The sequence below is a fragment of the Cucumis sativus genome, chromosome 4 (assembly GCF_000004075.3).
Source record: "Cucumis sativus cultivar 9930 chromosome 4, Cucumber_9930_V3, whole genome shotgun sequence".
Lineage (NCBI taxonomy): Eukaryota > Viridiplantae > Streptophyta > Magnoliopsida > Cucurbitales > Cucurbitaceae > Cucumis > Cucumis sativus.
Genome location: NC_026658.2, coordinates 5,979,477 through 6,006,610, shown reverse-complemented (window position 1 = coordinate 6,006,610; position 27,134 = coordinate 5,979,477). Strand labels below are relative to the sequence as shown.

Genomic DNA, 27,134 nt, shown 5'->3' with positions numbered 1-27,134 from the left:
TTGGAAAAACATCTTCAATGAATACTCTGAATGACAAATATAATCTTCTTTTATAATGGAGATAAGGATAAAAAAAAAGGATGAAGATCGAAAACCAATTGAACTTGTAAAGAGATGATTGGTTGATTTGAATTTTCTAATTGAAGATGCACGTAACAAATCTTTTCAAAAGATAAAAGATATATAGAAAATATTTGAGATATGAAATATTTTTTTTTATCTTTCTTTAAATATATCTGTTCTTAGATAAAAAAAAAAAATGAATTCCATATTTTTTTAAAAAGGGTAAGACAATAGTACTAAAAAAAATATAAGTGGGTAAAAATCTTAGTTATTGGATACTTGCTAAACCCAAAGGTTTAGACCAAACAAAAAGAGAGGGGAAAATGAAAATGACTTAAAAAAAAAAAAGGAAAGAAATGGAGAAAAAGAGCGTGGTATTGCGAGCTCTTCTTATAGCCAACATGTTAATGGCGTCCCGAATTATACTCGCCGCCTCCATCCATCCACTTCTTGTTAGAAGAACACACTCGCTCTCCATTTCCATCTCTTCTCCTCATCGATTACCAAAATCATTTCCTTGCCCCCTCTGGTCATCTTCCTTCTCTTTCTGCCTTCACAACCGTCGCAAATCTGTTACCTCTTCTTCCATCCACTATTTTTCTTCCCGTTCTTCGCATTCTGCCCCGTCAATGGCTGCTTTTGGCGGCATCGATCGAACTCCCCAATCGAATCCTCTGCTCCAAGATTTTTATTTTCCGCCTTTCGATGCTGTGGAAGCTAACCACGTCCGCCCTGGCATTCTTGCGCTCTTGACGAAGCTTGTATGTCCTTTCCTTTCCTTTCCTTTCCCTCTTCTTACTTCCCCTCCTACCTTCTTTTATTGTTTTATTATTTCATCATTTTTGTTTTCTTTCTAGGATTTATTTGCTTACGTTTTAGTCTTTAATCTTCTGAACTTTACTTTCCTTTTCCATTTCCTTCGGTCGGTTGGACTTTCAGGAGGGTGATTTGGAGGAATTGGAGCGTACAGTCGAGCCATCTTGGCCAAAATTGGTTGAGCCATTAGAGAAGATTGTAGACCGTTTGAATGTGGTTTGGGGTATCGTCAACCATCTCAAGTCTGTTAAGGATTCTGCTGATCTTCGGAGTGCAATCGAAGAAGTTCAGGTATATTCACCAAATTTGGAGGAACAATTCCGTAGTTTATATTGAACGCATCATACTTAGTATGGTTGTTCTTACCTTAGCCAATAGCCAGAGATGGAAGAGAGCGACCTATATAATGTACCCACATTAGAAAACCAATATACCAAAATCGGTTGAGTGATGAGACACAATAAATCCGCGTAACATAATCTCAAGTTCTTTTAGTTTAAAATTCTCATTCGTGCTACAATCTGAGAATGATAATATAGATTCTTCAGTCCTCCCTACCGCTTATTGCCTGTAAAATTATGATACACTTGAAGCAAACCTTAAAAAATTATTCATCATTCAGAAGAGCAAGAAAGAAATTAATAAGTCAGTGTTACAAATTTTTGTGATTTGACAACCTTACTTGAACCGGATATGTTCTATAGGCTGTACAACTGTGTCCTTGAGTTCTGAGAAATTATTCTGATTTGACCCTATATGGCTTGTTGGGACCTCCAACTTTTAATCTACAAATCTACTTCTGGTCACGAGACTTGAGTTATCTTACCCATTTGTTCTACAATACTAACATTATTTCTTGTGGCTGCAGCCGGAGAAAGTAAAATTTCAGCTTAGGTTGGGGCAAAGCAAACCTATTTACAATGCTTTTAAAGCTATTCGCGAATCTCCCGAGTGGAACACACTCAATGATGCTCGAAAACGCATAGTGGAATGTGAGTATTTCATTTTTTTTTTTGTCAATTTACAATGATTATTGCGTTCATAGTTTTTGTTTATTATTATTATTATGTTTTGTTAACACTACACATTGCTACGTCATAAGAGTTCGCGTGCCATCATAGTCTCCTCAAATAATGAGGGAAAGGGATTTATCTTTCTTTGCAACTAAAAGAATACTTATCTTGAAGTAGTGAAATCTGGAAGATTACAACCTAACAAACGATGACATTGCTAAGTACAAAGCATCATAATGACATAAATACATAGATTGATAAAGAAGAAGTAAAAGCATTCCATCTGCAACTGTTTTGGATAGAGAACACGAAGAGGATGCTTTGACTCGAACAATACGAGCTAACCTTGGAAACAAGAAGCTTGATGAAGATGAATGCAACCATGTGTCATTTGGTGTGCAAATTTTCATAGCCTCTTGGTGTATTGGCATAATAGTTTCGAAGCAGCCAGTTGTCTCTTCTTGATGTTCTCTCTCTCCTTACATCTTGAAGCATTTTGTGTGCAAATTTTAAGATTAAAGTGGGAGTTGTTCATGAGAGCAATTAGGTTTTACATTGTATCTAGCTCTTTGATGTTTCAAATTTCCGTTGCTTTGAATAGCTTGTTGTTTCTTCTTTTGTGATCATTGAAGGTCGTTTTCATATTTGCGTTGCTCGGGTATATCCATTGTTTCAGTTGTAGGCTGTAATTTCCTTAGTTCTTTTACTCTTAAGTATGATTCTCTTGTACTTTGAGCGTTAGTCTCATTTATTATTATTAATAAAGAGGCTCCTCTCCGTTTCAGAAAAAAGAAAGATAATGCTATTCCAATGAGTAATGAGAGATGTACTATTGTATTCACAAAAGAAGGTGGTGAATTTACTCTAAGTTAGAGATGTATACAAAAGATGGTTAAAGAATTGTGAGAAATTTTTTGTCTTGTTGTCAAAGGTGTGATGGTTACGTTCATTCCATATGAGCTTAAAGAAAGCTTTGATGACGAAGGTCTAAATTGTTGCTTTTTCATTTTTGAATGGATGACAGATGTGAGTCATACTTAAGAGAGTGTTTGGGTCATTTGGAAATACCAAGTGGTAACTGAAGCATGTAAGGATCTTTCCCCAAAAAGTGCTAAGTCACAAAACACCAACAAAGGCATAATGGATTCACAACTGTGCCACAACTCAGTTTGTAGGCATTAAAACTTTCAACTTGCATCTAAGCTCGAGAAACAATAATCCAAGGACTTCTATGACTTCTACCACATTTACTGGATGGTGCTAACTATAAGAGTTATTACCATGAATGCTCCTCACAAGCTTGCACCATAGTGCTTCCTCCGTGAGACAAATTAAATCGCAATTCGCAACCATCTATCCAAGTTCTTTTGAATTTATTGCTAGCAAAAATAAATCTTTCTTGGATAACCATCCAAGAAGGATACCAATATATAAAAAAGTAAAGAACCCACCTTTTAGTTCAATTGAGAAGTTGTAGACATATTCACTCCGCACAGTGCAAACTTTTCCCAATTGATCTTTTGGCCTGAACACCACTCAATTTGCTCAATGATTCTTCTTAATGCATCCAACATACTAATATCATCTTTTCAAAACAGGAAAGTGTCATCAACGTATTGGAGAATGGGATATGACTATCTTTTTCGACTATGAGGCCTTCAAATGCTCTTTCTTGTAAATAAGGCTGACTAGAGAGCTCCATTTTCCTTTTTTGAAAAGGAAACAAGCCTTTTTTTTTATTAATAATAGAAAATGTGACTAATGCTCAAGGTACAAGAGAATTATACAAAAAGTACAATCTAAGAGGCCTATGGATCATGAGGTGCATTCGGACATTTCAACTAGGTTGACACCCCCTAGCACCTTTATCATTTTGGAGACAAGATATTTGCAAACTAACTCCAAAAAATGAATCTTATATATATCTAAAAGAGACTATAATAAGTAAGCAATTTAAACAAACAAACACAGCAACCAACCAAAAGGACAAAACCCTTTACAAAGTCTTGGATAAACTAAATTAATAAAAACTCGATTAATATATGAGAAGAAATAGAATCAAGTGGTTTCTTCTATCGGTCTAGTAAGATAAAAGCCGCCAACTCAAGCAAATCTTCTGGATGGAATAATCTTCAAATTTCTTTCTTAAAGTGCATGAGGCAGCAACATTGTGGGTTGTTGCTTTGAAACGATCAAACCAGCCTGATTCTTTCTCGTGGAAATCCTTTGATTCCGTTCAAACCACAAATCTACAAGGAAGGCGTCAATCATGTTTTCTCAGATTATTCTCGACCCCTTCTTTAATTAAGGACCCAAAAGACCTTTTGAATATTTAAGTTGAGAATCTCCAAATGCCTAAGTAACGTTAAAAAATGAGAAAAAATTCCACCAACAATTGGCGGAGTAAGAATGTGTGAAAAACAAGTGCTGCAAATCTTCCTCTTCCTTCTTGCACAGAGAACAATACTGTTTGGAAGTTTTCTTTTCATACCCAAAGGACAATTTAAAAGCCAGATATCTTAAACCATGTGAGAAGCATCATGGGTTGGCCTTGTGGCAGAAAGGGAGGTAGTCTCAATAACTAAGAGGTCATAGGTTCAATTCATGGTGACCACCTACTTAGTAATTAATTTTTTACAAGTTTCCTTGACACTCAAATGTTGTTGGGTCAGTTGGTTTTTTCGTGAGATTAGTCGAGGTGTGCGTAAGCTGACCCGGACACTCATAGATTTAAAAAAAAACATAACCCCTTTGAGTATATTAACTCTCCTTAGTCTTTTTATCTTCCATAAGGCTTTATAAACTTCTATCCAAGAAGCTACGATTGATACCAATGTAAGGACTTCTCTATAGGGGAGTCTTACTACGATGATATTATTATTCTTCAAATAAAGAGGTACAACAGTATCACCATTCGAGAGGGCGAGAGCTCTCCCAAGTACACAATCCACAAACTACAAGCATAAGCATAAACTACAATAATATAATTATAAATTGTCTAGGCACCCCTAATCTAGATGGGGTGAATTGCCATTCCTGCCCTTTCTAACATAATTGTGCAATTTTGGGGGTCTACAGTGACCCTATATTTGATTGTTTTGTTTTGTATGCCTCAAACGTATTTTTTCACGTATGTAAATCTGGATCTCTTGGAAGTTTCCAGCTCTCTAGTCTAAGCTACTGGTTGTAATACCAGGTTAGTCAATCCTTAATCTAAGCATCATCCTTTCTTCTTCTCGGAATTCAGACCAGCCGCCTCAAATGCGTCCTTTATGCGAGGTACATTGAACTCTCAACAAGAGTGCGGGCACACTATACGCAAGGTGCAATATGGGATTGCTAATCCAAAGGAAGCTGTTGATGCTCAAGAAACTCAAGACTCAGACGTTGAATCAATCCTAAGTGTAAGTAGTGAGGAATTAAAAGAGATTAAAGCAGGGGAAGAGGCTGTAGATTCTGAGATCTTGGAGAACATAATCAGCGATGTCCTCGAGTTGTTTGTGGAGGAAGGTATAGAAGAAGAACAATCTTCTCTCCATAAATTCAAAGAAGAAATTCCACAGCACTTGCATGACATCATCGAAGCCTGTGGTATATCTTTCCTTTGAGTTCTATAAACTTTATATCCTGTATTGAAAGTAGCCTTGGATGTGGTAGTGCATTGAAAGTCCTTTTTCGGGAATTCAAGGGAGCTATGAGTTAATGAAAAAGATTGGTAGTTAGGAAGCATATAAAGAAGATAACATTGGTTTTAGTTTTGCTACAAGTAACGAAAAGTTAAGTTTTGATCCAGATTTTTCAAATCCTTGTGGATGCCTGACATCATCGAAGCTTGTGGTATATCTTTCCTTTGAGTTCTATAAACTTTATATCCAGCGTTGAAAGTAGTCTTGGATATGGTAGTGCATTGAAAGTCCTTTTGGGAATACAAGGGAGCTAGGAGTTAAAGAAAAAGATTGGTAGTTAGGAAGCAGATAAAGAAGATAACCCCGGTTTTGGTTTTGCTACAAGTGATAAAAAGTAAAGTTTTGAGCCAGATTTTTCAAATCCTTGTGGAGTTCTCTTGTACTTTTGATGCTTTTGAACTGTTTGTAAAAAGATTTCTGGATCATAAATGAATTTGGACTGTATGATCATAGAGATATTGTTGTGTATTTGGTTGGAACTTATTTCTTTAGCAGAGTTCATTTTGGAGCCTTGATCTTTTGGAGGTAATTTAGTGTGACAAGTTGAATTCCAGCAGACAGTTTGACATGAGGAAGAAGAAGATGTTTATTTGTATAGCAGAAAGTAGATTGCTGGGAACTATTGTTTCAAGAGAACTTGAAGGTTGAAGAAGTGAGTGATTTTCAGATTCTTATGGGGCTTTAGTCACACAGGAAAGTACTGGTTAGATTCGACTAAAGATAGTGGCTATTGGCTCCTGTTGGAAAATTTTTGAGTTAATTCATTCCTCAATAAAAAGCTGGAAAAATCACTATGGGAATACAAAAGTCCACGTCAAACTGATAATCTTATTTGGAAAATGGCTTTTGGTGTTTGGGGTTGTTAAAAAGGAAGATGTTTAATCACTGTTTGTCTCCTTCAATCTGCACTTTATGCTCTGTCGCTAGTGTCTCTTCACAGTATCTGTTTTAATTGCTCATTCTCAACTTGTTTGCATAGTTGTGAAACAATTCTGGGAAGATTCTAGAGTTTTTTTTCAAAGCAAGCTTCTCAGCATAAGACCTCGATGGAGTCATCAAAATTATAGCCTTCTCGTGGTGTTCCTTCTCCAAGGATCTCGAGATTGACTCAGTGTGAGATATAAGCCTAATTGGTCGCCTCCTCTTTAGATGGATGTTTAGTCTGTTTTAGTCTTTGTATATGTATTCTTTTGTATTTCTTTTGGTTTTGTTTTGCTTTTTGGACATTACTCCTTTGTTTTGGTTTTTAGCTTGGTTGGATATGATGAGGGTGCTATGGTTTACATGCTCATTGTATAATTCTCTAGTACTATGAACTTTTGTCTCATTATTAATACTTTGATAAAGAGGCTGTCTCCTTAAAAAAAACATTTTTTCACGTTTCTCTATAGAGGTTTGGTTTCTCGTAACAAAGTTATGACACTTCCACACGAATCAGAAAATTTATGAATTTTATTATTACTTTTTAACACTTTCTCGTACTTGAACTCGAGCAGCTCAAATAAAAGAGGCTCTTCTTCATGGTGTTACTCTTGAAGGTGATAAAAGGGATAATTTCAACAAAATTCAGCAGGTGAGCATTCACTCCAAGTTGTTTTATTTATTTTTTATTATTTTTTGAAAACGGAAACAAGACTTCAATTAAAATAATGGGATGACACTCCAAGTTGTTAAGAGTAATGATGCAAAAGTTGGGAACCATTTTTTCTCACACCTTGAAGTCAAATAGCTGTTTACTAATTCACCACATATATCACAATTTGTGTCCCCTATCCAAAGGATTTATGAAAGCTGCCAAATTACTTATCTCTATATGTACTTTGAAGTCAAACAGCTGTCTACTAATTCAACCTCATGTATGGCATATTGTGCCCCCTGTCCAAATGAATGCTGGAAGCTGCCATAATAATTCTTTGTATTTTTAATGTGGTTGAAATAGCAATTGTAACTATGTTTTGGCTTTTACTAGATTCATTATTTGTTTGAAATGTACAGGAGCTGGAAAGGTTATCTCATAAATTTGATGAAAATGTTTTGGACGCAACAAAGAAGTTTGAGAAGTTGATTGTGGATAAGCATGAAGTTGATGGACTGCCTGCTACTGCTTTGGGAATGGCAGCTCAAACAGCAGTTTCCAAGGTATTTCACTGCCAGTGATGTGCTTTGATTCAGTTTTCTTTATAATGGTTAATCAATTGAGTTTTATAGCATCTTTGATTTTTTGAATCTTGCCAAGTAAATCTTTGACGTCTTCTTAATTCTCATCAGGGTCACGAAAATGCTACTGCAGAAAATGGTCCATGGATAATTACTTTGGATGCTCCGTGTTATCTTTCTGTCATGCAACATGCTAAAAATCGATCCTTGCGGAAGGAAGTTTACTATGCTTATATAACTCGAGCCTCTAGTGGAGAAATGGACAATACACCAATAATTGACCAAATTTTGAAGCTTAGGCTGGAAAAGGCTAAGATTCTTAATTTTAATAACTATGCCGAGGTATGTTATATATGCATATATTGGTTTTTCCCAACTTATTTGTCCTTAAATGAGTTGTACTTTCTTAGGTTAGCATGGAGACCAAAATGGCTACTGTCGAGAAAGCAGAAGAGCTTCTAGAAAAGCTTCGTAGTGCTTCCTGGAATGCTGCAGTTCAAGGTGTGTCATTTCTTTTTTGTTTTTATACTCCTGCTTGTGTTTTTGTTATGAATTTTATTTTTTATGTAGTAGGATTAGATTAAATGAAGGTATATTGGTCAAATCCTTGTTTGATTAGGATTGTGATCTTTGGCTGCAACTGCAAGGTGGACAGGTTTTGTTTTTTTTGCAATTCTCAGAAAATTAAAGAAGCTTAGGAGTTTTGGTTTTCTGAGTTCGAAATAATGAGAAACGTTTCCTTGCTGTACATGTTTTCTCCTGTAGTCAGATTCATGAAGCTGGTTTATGAAGGTCTTAGATTTTAGGGTGGCTTTGCCCCCAAGTTGTTTTAAGTGGAGTATGGATTTTGCTACTTTTGTTTGTCCCCTCTCCAAATTCTTGGTGGTCTCTATATATTTGGATTCGTCTAGTTCTAAAGCATTGTGGTTCTCCAATTAATCTTAGTCAATTTGTTCCTTTCTTCGGCTCTGGTTTTGTGGATTGTTAGATGTTATCAACTTTGTCAAAATTGAAGCTGGCTTTCTCCTAGAGCTTGTCCTTGTCACATGGGTGTGCTTGTTCTCAGAGTTTTAGTTTTAGTGGTGTTTGAAGTTTTCATTTAAAGAGTCCATTTGATTTCATTCGCTTTATTTTTCTAGGCAAGTCAAGCTGGGCTATATTTGGTTGTATTTTCTTTATCTTGCTTTCTACGTCTCATTGTATTTTTACCATTATCCTCCTTTCACTTCATCAATGAAAAGTTTTGTTTTTGTTTAAAAAAAAATTAGGATTAGGATTATGATTAGTTTTCTTGGTTAATTAGAATTTGGATTAGTTTCCTTGATTAACTAGGATTCGGATGTTACAAAATGATAATTTCTTCGTTTACAGAGAATTGGAAAATAAACTAATTGTTATTTTTTTTTGAAGGAAACAATCCCTTATCAATTAAGAGACCAATGCTGAAAATACAAGAAGCCAAAAGTGATACCAAATCATAATAGAAAGTAATTATTTAATACTAATTAATCAAGTAAACTATTCTCAATCATAATCCTAATCCTAATTAACCATGGAGACTAATCATAATCATAATTCGAATCAACACAAACTAAACAAAATCAAATACTATGTTGGGAGAACAAAAGCACTCCAATTTAAACATAAATCTTGAAAAGAAATCAGCAAAAAGTTTTTATTGTTCATTAATGTTGACCACGTGGAAGAAGTACAACTTCAAGGGGAATAAGACAACGGAATCCTCTCTGTTCTTTCTCCAAAGGTGTTTTTAGTGCTTTGACAAAAACGCTTTCTCCAAAGGTGGCAGTGAAGGATTCTTGGTGGGCAAGAATACTGTTCATGTGCTAATTTTTCAGTTTGCTCATGATACTTTGCTTGTTTGCGAGTATGATGACAATATGTTTGGTTCTTTGTAGAATTGTTGAGTTCTTGGAGTGGTGGCTTGGTTAGAAGATGATTAGGGAAAATCTTTCCTACGTGGAGCTAATGTGGTGGGTCCTTGTTTGGGTTATTTTGCCCATTTTCTTTGGACTAGTCAAGAAACATTTGCACATTGATGTGAAATCTTGTAGTTTTAATTATTTTTTTAAAAAAATACAGTAATTTTTTAGCATGTAATAAATAAGACTATATATTTTTGTGTTGATTACCATAAACTTTTAAAAAGTTAGAAAATGTAACCATTTTTATTTTCATATTATCATATTTTCCATGAACAGATTCTTTTACATAGTACAATACAAAGTAAATTTTTTTGTTAGTAAATTTTTAGAGACAAAATAGAGTTCTTTTTATTTTTTATTTTTGAAAGGGAAACAAGTCTCTTTTATTAAAAATAAATGAGACAAAAGCTCATAGTAAAAGAGGATTATACAATGAGCGAAAGAAAAATTAGGATTAGCAGACGCACCCGGACATCTCAACTAGGTTGAGACCCCTTAGCGTCCTCATCATCTCCAAATGAAGCTAAGAAAAGATTTGGTGATTAAGGCTATTGTACTGCCTTTACAGCATATGATAGTGATACATGTAGGGCCAAAATACAAAAATACGATTCTTTAGGTAATAATACTAGGACCAAGAAGAATCCATCCGTGATAAAGTACAATAGGACTCCAAAACCGAAAAGGGAACAGAAAAACGTAAAATCTGCAGCTATTCTTGGGGGAGGATGAATGCCTGCCAATTCAGATTAAACTCCTGAATCGAGTAGTCTTCAAAATCCTTTGATATTATGCAACATAAAGAAGGGTTTAATCGAGCAAACTCCAAACAATCTGTACAATGGGATGATTTATTGTGGAAAACTCGCTGGTTCCTTTCAAACCATAATTCAGACAATAAGGCTTTTGCTGCGTTGTTCCAAATCAAAGAAGGCCTTTTTCAACCAAAATTTGATGAACGTTACTCCTGCATCCAGAGTCAAAAGCCTGATAGGTTAAAAATTTGAAACAATCTTAACCAGCAGTTCCTTGGATAGTCATGATCAAATAGGAGATGTAAATCTTCAAGTTTGTTTAAACATATGTGAGGTGATAGGCTGTGAGAGGGTCGTTTTCTCTGCATAACAGCTGACAATTCAAATTCCCATAAAGCAAAATCAAGAGAGTAATATTCACTCTTCGTGGGCTGGACAAAATAGAGTTCCTTTTAAAAATTTAATAAATGATAGAAAAACGAAGATTCTCCATACCCCATTATAAAATTTTGTAGTTTAGTCCAAGGTAAACAAAAAGGTGTTGTTTAAATACTGTAGTTTTTTCTGTTTGCAGAATTTCCAAGTCTAATGCTCAATCAGACTTTATTTCTCCAGTTAGTTATCTTGTAACATCCTACTTATTGCTCTAAGTGTAATTGGCACACTCTTGTTTTGTATCATTTCCATTTTTATTGATAACCTCTTTTCATTTATTCAATGAGAAAACTTGTTTCCATTTTTTTAAGATGAATACACTGGTTTCTGGACTTTTTTCCAAAGAGCCAATTTGTGCCTTGTTGGGTTGTATTTGATTGTATTTGTTTTACTTTATGGACTAGTCTAGCGTTGGATAATACCTGGTTGTATTTGCTTTATCTTTGCTTATTCTGTCTCATTGTACTTCAAGTATTAGTTTCTTTTTTATTTCATCGATGAGAAGCCTTATTTTGGTTTTAAAAAAATGTTCAGTTTTTTATCATGACAGAATGATATTTGTAATTTGTTTTATTCTCTATAAAATTTGTGAGAAATTTTTAATACTGTATAAATTAAAAAATTAAAATTATACTTAATTTTATAAAACCATTTAAAATTTTTAAAACCAATACAATAAATTTGAAAACTAATCCTTTCCTTTGAGTTAACCATCATGCGCTGGCCTAGTGGTGGAGGCATGAGCTTGATTAAGGGTTAAGAGGTCATGAATTTTATTCATGTTGGTCGGTGGCTATCTACTTAGGATTTAATATCCTACGAGTTTCCTTCAAACATACACACGCAAAATAAAAAGAAGAAAGGAAAAATCCTTTCTTCTGAGTTCATTAATCCAAATTTTCTTTGATGAAGACTTTACAAGGGGCTTGATCTAGTGAATTTTAGTTTAATGAACTCAAAAGAATTAAAATTCTTCTACACAGTTTTAGATTAATGAACTCGAAAAATCTTTTCTTTTGAGTTCATTATTCCAAATAGTCAATGTGTTAATCCTTATTATTGGTGTAGAAGAAGCACAAGAATCTGAGGTTCTTTTTTTTGTTTGTCATGTCTATAGATGTGGAAGATCTTCAGGATTTTGCCAAAAAGCAAGGTGCACCGGAAGCTAATGATTTGAACCATTGGGACATGAGCTTTTGGAGTGAGAGGCTTCGGGAGTCAAAGTTTGATATCAATGAGGTTGGATCTTGGTTGTCTCTCTTCCTATATAACCTGCGGCAATATTCTATCATTAAAAATTTAAAATTTTAAACCATCTGAAATTGATGTTATTATTTTTCAAAGTCATTTTGCTTGCATGCAAATATTGTTGCCACTGTGTCTCAGGAAACAAATTTATTGATAAGATCAAGAAAGATAGAATTAGAGATGGTACAAATTTTTCTAGAAAGTGAAGGAGTTCACGGAAAGGCATCCTTGTTGGCTGGAATTAATAGCTACTATAATTTCAAAAAGGATATTGATAGAGTTCTCTAGTTGGCTGGAATTAATAGCTACTATAATTTCAAAAAGGATATTGATAGAGTTCTCTAGTTGGCTTCTTTTAGTAGAGCTAAATTCCAATTATTCTTTTTGTTTGGAGCCCAAAACAGAACTTTTCATTGAAAAAAAATATATATAAATTAAAAGACTAACGCTCTAAGTACATGAGGCTTACACAAAGAGCATAATAGGATCAACAAGCCCACCCGAACATCTCAACTAGGTTGACAACCCCCTTAGCAACCTCATAATATCCTTCAAACAAACATAAAAGTTCTTGACCAAAGCTTTTATATTCAGCCATTACAAAGAGGACAAAAAGACTAAAACACTAGCCTTACAAAGGTTGTTGGAACATAATATGTGGGAGATATTATATTAAATCTACCCTTACCCACTAGCTTAAGCTTTTGGGTCGGATTGGTGATTTAATATGATATTAGAGAGGTAACATCCTAGTGGTCCTTAGAAACCCTAGCTGTCTCTATTGTTGGAACTCTTGCTACCAAGTGAAACGACACACTTCTAGTCCAACAATCCTAAGATAACTTCACTAGGGTTTTGTCATTGTAGCCCTTGGGTACTGCTGCCGTCCATTGTGGAATTGGGAGAACCACCATTGTCGATCGCTTTTGTCACCTCCCTGCTAAGCTGCCGCTCCTACAATCGTCCATCCCAGATCCAGTCAATCTTCATGCACTAGTGTCCAAATCAATCACATGCCCAGCTGATAAAAGCTCAGATCCGATCAGCCTTCTCCACCGCTGCATGCATAGGCCCACCGACCACTTGCTGCCCAATGCTGCCATCACTTGTTCCAACTGTCGACGACTCAGATCCGTGCCGCCAACCCATCATGGAGCTGCTGGTGTTGTTCATGCTCATGTTACTTAAGGAGTCTACCATTGAAGACTCACGATTGACTGCTGGGAGTTTCTTGGTTTTGTTTTGGACTGGTTCACTAATTTTCGGTCCAGTTCACTCCAAGGTTGGCTGGTCCAGTTCATTAATTTTGTCTTGCTCAACTCATATTTTTGGCTCAGCATCTAGTTCGGTTTACTAGTTTTATTTAAGATCTGGTTTGGTTTACTGGTTTTATTTAAGATCTGGTTCAGTTTACTGATTTTATTTAAGATCTGGTTCATTTGGTTTAGCTCATTGGTTTATTACTACTTCTCAATACTTTCCTTTTTATCCTAATGTTTTTCTTTCCTTTTTGAAATGGAGACAAGCTTCTTTATTAATATAAAACTTAAAGTACAAGAGAATTACACGATGAGAGTAATAAAGAAGCCTAAAAAAGGGATCTTGGGCGTATCAGGAAGCACACCCGGACATTTCAACTAGGTTGACACCCCCCTTAGCGCCAATCATCATATCCCAAACAAACGAAACAAAAACATACTAAAATTATTTGATGTCCAGCTTAATACAATAGGGCTGAGACAAAAGAATCTATCAAACAAGAAAACAATACAAACCAGAGAATAAAGCGAATGCCTGTGAAGGATAAAAATGAAAACATGAAGATTTCTACGACTAAAATAAGATAAAATGAAGCAATCCACCAAAACTTCAAAGCTCAGAAAGAAGCCTGCTGAAAGAATCTTTCAATCTGAATATTCTGCAGACAAAGTCGCCAACTATAATGCTGGTTGAGAGAGAAACACATCCCAGTTGAGGCAAATGTCTTGAATGCAGTAATTCTCAAACTCCTTATTTAAAGAGCACCAAGCTGCAGCATTACGTTCTGCAGAGCAAACAATTTCTGTCCTTGGACTTTCCTTATCATGAAATATCTGTTGGTTACGCTCGAACCATATTTCTGTAAGGAGAGCTTTAGACATGTTTTCCCATATTAAACGTGGTTTCTTAGATAGAAATGTACCTGCCAAAAGCTGAAGCACATTTGAACTTGGGGACCATAAAAAACCCACTCAATTTTGAAGATAGAGAATATACTACCCGAGCAGAAGGATGAAAAGGGACAGGTCATAAAGAGATGAAGTAGATCCTCATTAGCTTTCATACAGAGAGGGCAGTCCAAAGGAAGAAGGCACTTATTAGGGGATTTCCTTTGCAATATTTCTAAAGGTAAGGAACCCAAAAACCATGATCCACATCAGATTATTAAATATCCAGGGGCTGCTTGATTTCCAAATAGCTTTAAATAAGCGCTTATCCATCGGGGAGGTTGTTTGTAGGTGAACCGAAGGGACTTAACAGTGTAACAGCCTTGTTGGTCAGTGGACCAATATCTATAATCTTCGGAACCTTTCACTTTTTCAGACGAGAGGAGATATAATAAGGATTGACATTCTGCAATTTCATCTTCTTTCAAACTTCTAATAGATAAGGACCAAGATAAAGGTTCAATGTCCCAATGTGGTTAGGGAAGAAAGAAAGGAATGGAAGAGAGAGGAGAGACGAGAGGAGATAAAGTTTTAATGAAGAAAGAGAAAAATACAGCTGTCTTCTTTTACATGCTGGAAAGTCCCTTCAACCAGCCAGCAGCCCTCTTTTTGGTATCCTCTTTCCTCCAATCCGATGAACAAAAAGCTAAAAGCTGAAATTATTGCAGTTGCTATTTTCTGAAAGAAACCAACGACTGCTGCCCCTCTTTTCAGCTCCCATCTCCTCTTCTTTTTTTTCCTCATCAAAAGGCTCCCGAGGAAATTTGAAAAGAAAGAATTTTTCCAAGATCTTCCCACATTACCTCAAGCCATTTCCGAAGTATTTTATTTGGAAGTAGAAATCAAAGAAGATTATGGCAAAATGGTACTTAAAAGCCCAGATTTTAGATGATCCAGTACCCGTTTTGCTTGAGAAAAATACTGCCAATTCTCTTTTATCAGCTTTTTCTAGCAGCTCTAAGCTGTTTGTAGATGCTATTCCTAATTTATTGGAAGTCAGTTGCACCCGAATTCAAGCCCCAGCCTGTACTTCTAAGTCATTTTCTCATCATCCTAACTCCACCCAGTTTAAGTACTTTGAGTTTTCTTTGCCTAACTCCAAGGTAGAATTTGTGAAGGGCGCTTCAAGCAAAACCCCTCTCAATCAATCCAACAAGAAGGGTGAGCCTTTTTTCGACTCTCCTTTCAGCGTTAGTAGTGAGGAATTGGTGCATTTGGATAGGTCAACCGAACTTGAAAGTCAGAAACGTTTTAAACCTTTTGGGCCCGTTTGGTAACGTTTCTGTTCTCTGTTTCTTTTTTCTTGTTCCATGTTTTTGGTTTCCTGTTCCTTCTTTTTTTAGATCAAGAAACAGAAATGTGTTTGATAACTGTTTTTGTTTCTTATTTCTTGCAAAAAGAAACAGAAACAGAAAGTGTATTTAATACTTGTTTCTTGATTTTTTTAGATTTATTTTTTATTTTATTCACATTTAATTCAAATAAACATCAAACAAAAATATATGTCCTCCATTAAGCATAAAAAGAATAAAATTATCGAACCTAGATTGAAAAGTTTTCTTGTAATCTTATGGAGAATGAGATGAAGATTGGGATCTGAAGGACAGAGCTGGCGAGAGGAAGACAAAAACCCACAACGAAGAGGCGGACTGAAACCCACGGCAAAGCGAAAGACAAAAATTCACGGCTGAAACACAAATCTGGCAAAAGCCCACAAATTCGAGGAAAATCCACAGCGAAAACACAATTCACGCAAAGAGGAAGATGAAAACTCATATCCAGCGAATAGGAAAGTGTTGTGTAGAGGAAGACGATGAGAGATGAAGAAGAAGACAGTGAAGATGATGAAGACGATAAGAGGAAGAGGAAGAGGATGATTATTTGGAAAAGACGATAGATATAAGAGGAAGAAAAAGGAAACCACGTGGAGAGTGGTTATTTGGGGAAGAAGATGGAAATAAGAGGAAGAAAAAGAAAATCACGAGAGGAAAATGGAAAAGGAAAATGAAATAGAAAAAGAATTGGAAAAAAGGAAAAGGAAACCAATAAAAAGAATTGAGATAAAGGAAAAGGAAATCAATAAAAAGAATTTGAGAAAAAGGAGAAGGAAACCAATAGAAATAATTGAGAAAAAGGAAAAAGAAACCAATAGAAATAATTGAGAAACGGGAACGGGAGATACTACTTTTTTTTTTTTTTCAATAATTCCTTATAAAATAAGAAACGTTTCTACTCTTTTTGAGAACGAGAAACAGGGAAGGTTACCAAACACCTCAATTTCTTAAAAAATGAAAACAGAAACAGGAAACAGGGAATGGGAACGTTGCCAAACGGGCCCTTAGAAACCGATCTCAATACCCTGTTTCAATGCGAGGAAGAGCCAAGATCCGCAAAGTCGCCATCTGCTACTCGTTTTTGTCCCCGGTCTTGTGAAATACTAGATCATTTAAAATCAGTAGTTGATGATTGTGGAATTATTTTAATTTTATTCTTTAGCAGTTAATGTATTTTGCTCAATGTAAGACCAACATCAGTCATTCTTGGATTTCCCTTCATATGGGTGGTAAGTAAATCCTTCATGCCGATGCTGAATAGTGGAAGACTCCTTCGAGCTTCCTCTAGATTATGGATTAATTTTGTTAGGCAGTTTTGAGGCAGCCGGTTGCATCTTCGTGAAATTTTTAGTTTAAATTTAGTTCTTTATGAGAGGATTTTACATTATGCTTTGTAATTAGATTGCTTCGGATATGGTTTTGTTTAGCTTGATCCTATTTGGAATTTTTTTGTAGCTTTTGTTGTAGAGGTAGATTGAATTTGCTACTTAATGTACTGTTAATCCCTTAAGCTTATTAGATTGTATTACTTTTCTGGTCGCTTTCCTTAATTAGTTATTTAAATAGTTTGGATTGTCTCAGCGTAATTGTGTCAAATGCACAGCCACTTCACCACCCACCTGCCTTTTTGGTGTTCCATTTTGTTTAGTGGTTAACGCCTCAATTCTTTTGAACAACTTTTACAGGAAGAACTACGACCATTTTTTTCCTTGCCAAAGGTTATGGAAGGCCTTTTCATTCTTGCAAAGACGCTTTTTGATATTCATATTCAACCAGCTGATGGTCTTGCTCCGGTATTTATTCCATTTACTTTGTCTTATTAACTCTAGTTTTATATCCACTTACATGGCCTCTTCTTTATAGGTTTGGGATAAAGATGTAAGATTTTACAGTGTGAACAATTCTTCTGGAAGTCCCATTGCGTACTTTTATTTTGATCCATATACACGTCCATCGGAGAAAAGGGGAGGTGCATGGATGGATGAAGTTGTTTCACGAAGCTGTGTGTTAGCACAAGATGGCACCCCAGCAAGGTTGCCTATTGCTCATATGGTGTGCAATCAAACACCGCCAGTTGGAGAAAAACCTAGTTTGATGACATTTCGTGAGGTAAAGCTGTTGATTTACTTAAAATTACATGTCACTTAAAATTACTTGTCTTTACAGATTGAATCTAAAATAGATTGTCTCTTTCTAAGTAATCAACAACCTGCTAAAAATATTTTCATGATGCTCTCTCTCTCCCCGTATCCACCTTCCCTTAACCCCACATGATCACATCTAGCTTGTCTATCTGCTTCTAACTCCAGTATTGGCATTATGCATCTGTAGTCTGTATGTCGAACATTGTAGCATCCCTAGAGTGGTTAAATGTTCAGTGGGACTCAAGGTTTTTGTTCTTGATTGCAATAGAGGAAGTAATGGGAAGAAACATAGGTTTTTGGAAAGCGTGAGAAACTCACACAACATAACCATTGATTTTTGGAAAGAGACACAAGGTTTCTGTTCCTGTTATCAAAGGGGCCTTGGATTGACCGACTTGACAAACAGAAACAAAGGATTATTGGTTAAATGGAAAGAAGATGCAGTAAGGGTAAAAGACTGGCCAATTGGAAAGCTCTTTAAACATTTCTTTCTTATGAAGGTTGGAGAAGAGACTGCTCAAAACTTCACTAACTAGAAGAAAAAGGAAGGGAGAAAGAGGATCTCCTTGTCTAAGACCCCTTGAAGCTGAAATTCTTCCTCTTGGCCTTCCATTGATGAAGACCGAATATTTAGGATTCTTGATACATCCCATTATCCATAAGATCCATCTTTTGGCGAATTTCTTCTTACGCTTCGTTTGCAATTAAAATAGGGTCCAAGATTTGGCGCCCTTCCAGAAAGCCGCTTTGTGAAGGGCCTATAATGCTTGGCATTACTTTCTTTAATCTTTCTGTGAGAACCTTTGCAACCAGCTTATAAATTAGTGTTGTAAGACTTATTGGTCTAAAGTCTTTTACTCTTACTGCATCTTCTTTCTTCTTGATTAAGGTGGGAAGGCTATAAAGGCTGGCCAATTTAAAACAATCTCCTGTGAAGAATAGTCTTGAAAAAATTTGGATAATGAGCACCATGAAGATGCGTTCAGTCGAGCAGAATCATAGCGTTCCATCCAAGTCGATGATTTATCATGGAAGACTCGTTGGTTTCTTTCAAACCAGATTTCAGCTAAAAGAGCTTTCACTGCATTTGCCCACAAACAATCAGCAGTCTTCTTCAAGTTTGGACCAGCAAGGATTTGAGACACATTATTCTTAAGAACATGGTAAAAAACCCAACAAAAATTGAATGCTTGGAGAAGGTGGAACCAACATTTAGAAGCAAAGACACAATCAAATAAAAGGTGCTGGATGCTTTCCATGTTATTAACACAAAGGGGGCAGACATGAGGTGAGAGGGCATGGGAGGGAAGCTTTCTTTGAAGTACCGAGGCACAATTTAAATTTCTGAAGAGCATAATCCATATGGAAATATTTATCCTTCTTGGGCTGTTAGATTTCTAAAGCCTTTTGTACAAAGAGCTTTCCAAAGGAGAAGATGTCAAAATATACTTAACCAATAATTTTACTGAGAAGGAGCCTGAGGTTTCAAGGGACCAAAACCTTTGATCTGGAAAGGAGGCTGGCTGTGAAGAAGAAATCTGACCCAACAAGGTCTGGAAATCTAAAATTTCTTCATCATTTAGCAATCTTCTGAAAAAGATGGACCAAGAATTGGTTGAAGAGTCCCAATGATCCAAAACAGACCCATTTGGATTGATTGCAATCCTAGCCAATCTTGGAAATTTACACTCCAAAGTGATAATGTCCATCCAAGGGTGCTTCCAAAACAATATTCTGCTTCCATCACCTAATTTCAAAAGAGCCAATGAGTGCTTTTTACGCACATGATGGTCTCATTGTATTTTTTCTGATACAAAAAATTACTTTTGTGTAATATTGTATGATATAAGAAGTTTTTTTTAATTGGAATATTTTGATTAAGTCATGTAATTTAATTTCTTTTCTTTTTTTTATTCTGGTGTAAATTCACCCCACATTTTATTGATTACAGTCTTACTTCTCTTATCTCACAATGCAATAGTATTTTGTAATCTCTCACGGTATTTTTGACCTTTGTAATTTCATCATGTCAATGAAATTATTCATGTTTCTCATAAAAAAATCATAACCCTTGTTTTCGAGGACTAGTTTGTCTCCACTACAACTTTACAGATCCGTACCTACCCCTAATTGACACAAGTCCTATAGTAATTGACATTGAGAAGAGACAACCTTATGGATTAGAAAATACCAACAGAAGAGGAATCGTAGCATAAGTAATGGAACTTTAACACGGATTTTTTTGAGTTCAAGTGGGAGCACTGTTTTAAGGTAGTTGACCAAACTATTCAAGTGCATGTCTGACATGGATGGAGATTCATGAGGGATATATGCTTACGAAGAGATGCATTTGCTAGTTGTTTTGCCAGGAGAAATGGATTACATACTCAAAAAAACCATTGGACCACAGGAGGTCCTTGGGTGCCATATTCAAAGCTTGATGTACAGCCAACAAGCTTGATGTATGGGTATGTTAGCCTTTACTTGTCTTATTCTTTTTTTTTCACAGGCATCTGGACACCAATGTTATAGGAGTCAGGCTTCATTAGGCTCTTATTTGTATTCCAGCTAGTTTGTGATTTTATGGCCGTTGGTTTCTGTTTTACAGCCAACAAGCTGCTTTGACTTTTGGTTAATTGCTGTGATTTTAATTAGTTGTTTAGTATCTCCAAATTGCTATGTCTGGTTCTATGGGTATAAAGACTTGTATTGTATTTGTTGATTAAATAAGACTTTTTTTTAATGAATTAACCTTTTTTACGAAATTTCCCAAGATTCAGTTACGCCAGATATTTTATTCAATGAATCTAAATTATTTTAAAGTTTCACTTCTCATTAAAAAAAAACTAAAATAATATTCAAGAAACCTTTTTATTCCTTCTAAAGTGCTTTGACATCCTTTACAGGTAGAGACAGTATTCCATGAATTTGGTCATGCACTCCAGCATATGTTGACAAAACAAGATGAAGGTTTAGTTGCTGGTATTCGTGAGATAGAATGGGATGCTGTTGAATTGCCATCTCAGTTCATGGAAAACTGGTGTTATCATAGGTAGTTTGGTTCCCAGTTTTGTTGTTTGTTTGTTCTATATATCATAATTATTGAATTGGCAAGCATTTATTTTCTCTCCAAATTGATTGATGCTACTTCAGGATTGCAGTCCTACTCCCTGAGAAGTGTTTACACCAATCAAGCGACAATGATATATTACCCTGTTTTTTAGTTTGTAATGTTTTTTTTTTTTAATGTTTTTGGTGTATTTCACTAGATTACCGGTCCTTATATGGCCTTGTATTTTCTTTGATTTTTTTTTTTTTTTGCCTTTTTGAATAAATGTGATGAGGGTGTTCTAGCGTGTCAACCTAGTTGAGATGTTCAGTTGCATCTGTTGATCCTCTCTTTTCTCATGGCCTTTGTACTTTGTACATTGAAACTTTGTCTCTTTTCATTATATCGATGAAAATTGCATTTCTTTTGGATAAAAAGCTCTTTTTTAAGGAAAAACATTATTGTTGCATATTTTTCATTTAGTTTTCAAAAGTGTCATTTTTTTACTTTGGAGTGGTGAAATCGCAATGGGAGAAAGTTTATTCATTTTGGAAATGAAACAAGTCTCTTTGTTGATGAGAAAAAGAGTACATGAGAGAGAAACTATAAACCCTTGACTTTTCTGTCTATCCTTAACTTGCTGCAATTCATTGTTGACTGCCACCCTTTCTCTCTTTCGTCTGCTGCTGCTTGCCAACTGTTCAATGTTCACTGCCCCTTCCAGTTCGCATTTAAGAAAGCCCTAGAGAAGAAATTTTTCTTTGGCTTTTTCTCTTTTGAGTTTCTTCTCCTCGCAACTCCCTAGCCATCCCTTCACCTAACAGGCTTGCTGCCATTAGAGATGATCATCAGTCAGTTACTGACATTTCATTTCTAGTCGTTGGTTTCTTTCAGTCTTGGGATGATAGAGAACACCAATCGGCCAACCAAATGGTGAGTACTGATGAGTTGAAGCCAAGATTTCTAAGAACCTTCCTTCTTCAATGTCATCAATCCTTGGTTCCAGCTTAGACTTTTAAACAGTCAGTTCTTTCCCCTTGGTTCATACCTTTAGTTTATTAAAGGTGTTTCTAACCCCCTATCTCTTAATATAACTTTAGCCTCTAGTAATTCTAATGAGGAATCAAATTTCAGTTCAAGCAGTGTGGAAGACAAACTTTTATAGAGGAACCAGGGTAACAATAGGATTTTCTTGCAAAAGTTTAAAATAATCTATTTCTAACAGAAGCCAACGGGTCATTTGTAATTGTAGCGGTGTCTAATGCGGCAGTAACACTCATGTCTTCTCCTTTGCTTCCAGCTAAAATCTCTTGTTGAGGTTTGTGAATTTCATATCAGGCAATTCCCACTCAATCTTCGGGTGTTATAGTTTAATGTTGATCAACTTATTCTGGCTGGCAATAAATCTTAAAGTCCTAATCAATTTAGGGTCTTGCTTTTTGGTTCTTAAATCTACTTGGTGGCTTTCCCAAGGAGGATTTTGTGGTTTGTGTGTGTGTGGTTTCTGTTCTCTGCTTTGCTGGCAGTTTTTGATGGATAGGGAGAGGAATCATTGGGACAATATTCTTCCTTCCTTTATTTCCAAAGATTAAGAGCTTCTTTTTTACCCTTTTTATGCCATTGGTTTTGTAAGGTATCCCATTACAAACAATTGTTGTTTAATGAAGAAAGAGCCCTAAGGCTACAGCTCCCCTCACTGTGAGAGTCTGATATTACTTCCTAGCTAAAAGAAAATGGAAATACACTCTCAGCTATTTATACTACCCTTTCCTTTTCTAGAGTACCTTTTTACCTCTCTCGTGGTCCCCTCTCAAGCTTTACATAATATTTACGTTCCTCACCCATGCGTAACTAACGTTCACCCTCAATTACATTCTTGCCCCTTCTATACTGATGGATGTGGGTGGTCTTGACAGTTTTTTGGTTATTACATGGTGTAATTGTTGTCTCTCTCTTTCTATCCTAAAACATGATGTAAATGTTTTCGCTTTTCTTTTCTATCACTGTACCTTTTCTTCTCTTCTATCCAATTGGAGCTTTTTTTAAACTCCTTTTATATTGTGTTTTATCAACCTCTCTTTTGCAACTCCATGTCATGAATGAAATTCTAAGCACAGGTGCTCAATAGCCTAATTTAGTGTCATTTCCAATATAGTATTCTCTTTTTCGGGTTTTATTACTCCTCTGGTGACTCATGGATCCATCTTTATTAACCTTAAAACTTTTGCAGAGATACTTTGATGGGCATTGCAAAGCACTATGAAACAGGGGAAAGTCTCCCTGAAGAAGTGTACTTGAAACTTCTTGCAGCGAGGACATTTCGTGCAGGCTCCCTGAGTCTCCGTCAGGTTGGGATGTTTTAGGCATCATATCTTTAGTTTATGGCCCTTGCTTTCGTCTCACACATTTTAAGTTGAATCTATATAAATTATGTCTTATAACGAGTAACAACATAGTTCGCTTTAATTTTTTCCTCACATTTTAGGTTGTTTCGGACATCTAAGAGCATTCTTATGAAGAATTGTGTTTTCTTGTTAAGTTAATGAGTTCTAAATTAAGTTTTTTTTTAATATATATATATGTATGTATGTATGTATGTATATATATGTATGTATATATATGTATGTATATTATTATTATTTTAATTTTTAAATTTAAAAAAGAAAAAAGAAGGTTGTCAAAGTGAGCATAATTAAGTGGAAATAACATGTAGTCATTCCTAAAATGCTCCCTTTTCTCAAATCTCCTCTCTTTTCTCTCTCCCCTATCCTATCTTTTCTCGTCGACATCAATGGCACAATCCCTTGTGCCACCCCTACCATCCATCACCATAGATAGGAAAATCACCACAAGGGGACGTCAACATAGTTGAGATGTCAAATCACCGATTCATTTGAATTGGTGTTGATTGTTTTTGTATGATGCACTTTGAGCTATTGTGTCATTTCGTTATCTTAATAAAGATAGGAAAACCTTCACCATTGAGGTCCTACATGGCATAGTTTCTAGGGACAAATCTTTTACTCTCTTTACACAGGGAATCCTTCAATTATTATATTGACTTAAAAAAATGAGAACTTTTTATTTGAAACACTTTTTTAGAGGGAGTTTATCGTTTTTTATTTGTGGTAATCCTGCCTTTCTTTGTTGGGGAGGTACACTTTTTTTATTATTGTTATTGTTAATCATACCGTATGCTTCTTATCAGTTAGGGAATACACAATTGGCAATTACGTGCACTTATGGATGGGGCAGTAAAAAGAAAATTTTAATTCTCTTGCTGCCTATTGTGATGTGTAGCTTAGGTTCGCAAGTGTTGATTTGGAGCTTCACACTAAATATGTTCCTGGAGAGCCAGAGTTGATCTTTGCAGTTGACCAAAGAGTGTGCAAACAAACACAAGTGATACCTCCTTTAGCAGATGATAAATTCTTGTGTAGTTTCAGCCACATTTTTGCAGGTTCATTGTCAAATGTTTATCAAATATTTAATATGAAAATTCCTCCATTCCATTTGTTCCGTATTATAAACTAGTCATAACTTTTGTTCTTTCCTTTAGGTGGATATGCTGCAGGATATTACAGTTATAAGGTATTCGATTTTATATGAGCCATAGTAATTCTTTTTTCTTTTTTTACTCGATTGTGTTGCAAAACGATATTCTGGACTGGATATTTATTATGATGGAGTAACTTAATCATCATGGGTTGCCTAGTGGTAAAAAAGGAGACATTCGCAATAACTAACTAAGAGGGAGGTCATGGGTTCAATCCATGGTGGCCGCCTACCTTGGAATTAATATGGTTGCTGCCTACCTTGGAATTAATATGGTTAGGTCCTTTTTGATGACTCATAACTACACCTCCTGGCATTCCACTCTCCAATCGGAATCTGGCCATTCAAGACCACTAGCCCCCCATTTCCCAAAGAGAGCTCTGTTCAAGTTATGCAGACAAAGTGAAGTATTCAAAGAAAAATTTACACTCTATTTTCACTCCAGGAAACAGAGCATGGCTTTTACCCCCAAAAATCCAATCCACTCTCTTAAGAAAATTCATACACAGGAAAAATTTTGGGTGAGAAAAAGTGAAGATATTTTAGAGGAAGATTTCAATAACCTATGGGTTTTAAACAGACTTTTTGTTTTTTGATGACTGGAAGAACATTGTGTTATGTCTAGAATACCTTTTTCAAGTCAAAATCAGTACTATCCTTTCTTCGTAAACAAAGCCATCATCAAAGTTACCTAAGGAAAGTTTGAAGATATGATTTATGCACAGGATAAATGGTTCAATTATGGAAAATTTCATCTGCTATTTGAAAAATGGAATGAAGCCAAACACAGCAGACCAACTCTTATTGAAGGCTCCGGAGGATGGCTGTCAATTAAAAATCTTCCTCTCAACTTATGGCGAAGAAATATTTTTGAAGCAATTGGGGCCTACTTTGGAGGATTGGAAAGTATAGCTTTAGAAACACTTAATATGATCAAGTGCTTTGAAGCAAGAATTAAAGTCTGAAAAAATCTATGTGGATTCTTACCAGCAACTATAGAATTAACGAGTGACGAGGAAATTTCTTCCTTAATTTTTGGGACTTTGAACCCTTAGAATTTCTTGCAATAGTTCTAGTGATTAATTTCATAATTAAATTTTCCTTCAACCACCAGCTTAAGTTTTTGGGTGAATTGACAACTTTATCCAAAAAAAAATCCCAATCCATACACCATTTCAAAATCAAGCTTAAGCACCTTTTTTCCTCAATGGCTTCATTGGCTATAAAGGCTTGAATTTGATCTATAACATTAGTTATGACTTTACATATGGGCTTTCCTTGGAATGTACTAGAAAAAGGTACCATTAGTTGTCATCTTCCTACCTTAAGTTGTATGCCTTTAGATTAATGCTTGCCAATTGCTTCTCAAAATCTCTTCGAGTGTTATGCAAGACATTTTCTGTGACCATGTTTTCCAAGATCATATGGTTGGACAATATGGGTGAGGGTTGCGACTTAGTCCCTTGTGATATGGACAAGCTTAGTTCAGGAGTGGCTGACTTGTTTATGGGCAAGAGCAAGTGCCACGCAATTGGCATGAATCTGGTTAACGCAAGCCCACTTCATAAGTTTTTATATACTTTGTTTTTATCACAAAAGAGAAATTGTATAATCTATTTTAATATTGCTGTAGTGTTTGAACGCTTGGGACTCTTTCTTTCAATCTGATATTTTCTCCCTCTAAATCTTATGTATTGCAGTGGGCGGAGGTTTTATCTGCTGATGCCTTTTCTGCATTTGAGGATGCTGGGTTGAATGATAATGAGGTATGTTGGAATGACGTTGTCATTTTTATTGATCTTGTTATTGAATTTGGTGTTTACTTCTCGATTATCCTGTCTACGTTTGGGCCTGTCTTCATTGAAATTGGTTAAATGCTTTACTTCAACATCTACTGTAGTCTTAGAGCTTGAGGTTGCCATGTGACGTTGTATGGACAGTATTGTGTTGCACCCCTAATTAAACTAGCAAACGAGTCACACTCAATCGATGTGTGCCTACCCTCTTTTAGAAGGCATAAGCTAGTGCTTGTAACACGATTATTTTTTATTATGATTATTTGCGTAGTTGTTTCTTTAATTGCTCTGTTTATTTTTGTTCTTTCATCCTTAGGCTGTAAAGGAAACTGGGCGTAGATTCCGAGAAACCGTACTTGCTCTTGGAGGTGGAAAAGCTCCACTAGAGGTTAGACGGTTGAATTTCATTTTTGGTACAAGCGTATCATTATTGAAGTTGCCATCTTTTCTGCACTCTTTCATTCTTGTAGTTGCAAGTGTTGTTGACAAAGTAATGGAATGTCATAGAAACTTGGCAGAAATTCTCGGGATTGATATTTATATGTTAGATATAATCTCATCTTAGTTTTGATCTAATAAGTTGTAACAAAACATTTTTATTAAAATCACAGTTGAAGAAGAGGAAAGGTAAATTTGTAGACTAATTGAAGGGTTTTGTTTTTGTGTAGGTTTTTGTTGAATTTCGAGGCCGTGAACCTTCACCAGAACCACTGCTCCGCCACAATGGGCTTTTGGCTGGCTTAGCGACTGCATGATTTTTCACTTCATTCCATGTTTGATGTTATGTTACTGCTTTTCATTGAATACTTCTGTACTAATAATTGTTACTTTCATCCCCCTACCCCAATTCTAATTTTATTCTCAGATTAAGGAAACATCATCACTATTCCACAGGTTTTTTTTTCCTTTTTATAGATAACTTATTTCAAATGA

The 27,134-nt window shown here is 35.6% G+C and overlaps 1 protein-coding gene across 1 annotated transcript; it reads left to right on the top strand.

The window, feature by feature from the left end:
* The first annotated feature begins 404 nt into the window (after positions 1 to 404).
* Positions 405 to 27,134, top strand: LOC101209178 (probable cytosolic oligopeptidase A). The gene is made up of 17 exons (XM_004137252.3): positions 405 to 824; positions 1,003 to 1,170; positions 1,748 to 1,871; positions 7,075 to 7,151; positions 7,574 to 7,717; positions 7,847 to 8,077; positions 8,146 to 8,236; positions 11,986 to 12,107; positions 17,343 to 17,450; positions 17,521 to 17,766; positions 20,708 to 20,853; positions 23,081 to 23,198; positions 24,151 to 24,310; positions 24,410 to 24,441; positions 26,106 to 26,171; positions 26,518 to 26,589; positions 26,870 to 27,134. The coding sequence occupies exons 1-17, from the start codon at positions 420 to 422 to the stop codon at positions 26,954 to 26,956; spliced, it is 2,397 nt and encodes a 798-aa protein (XP_004137300.1). The 5' UTR covers positions 405 to 419; the 3' UTR covers positions 26,957 to 27,134.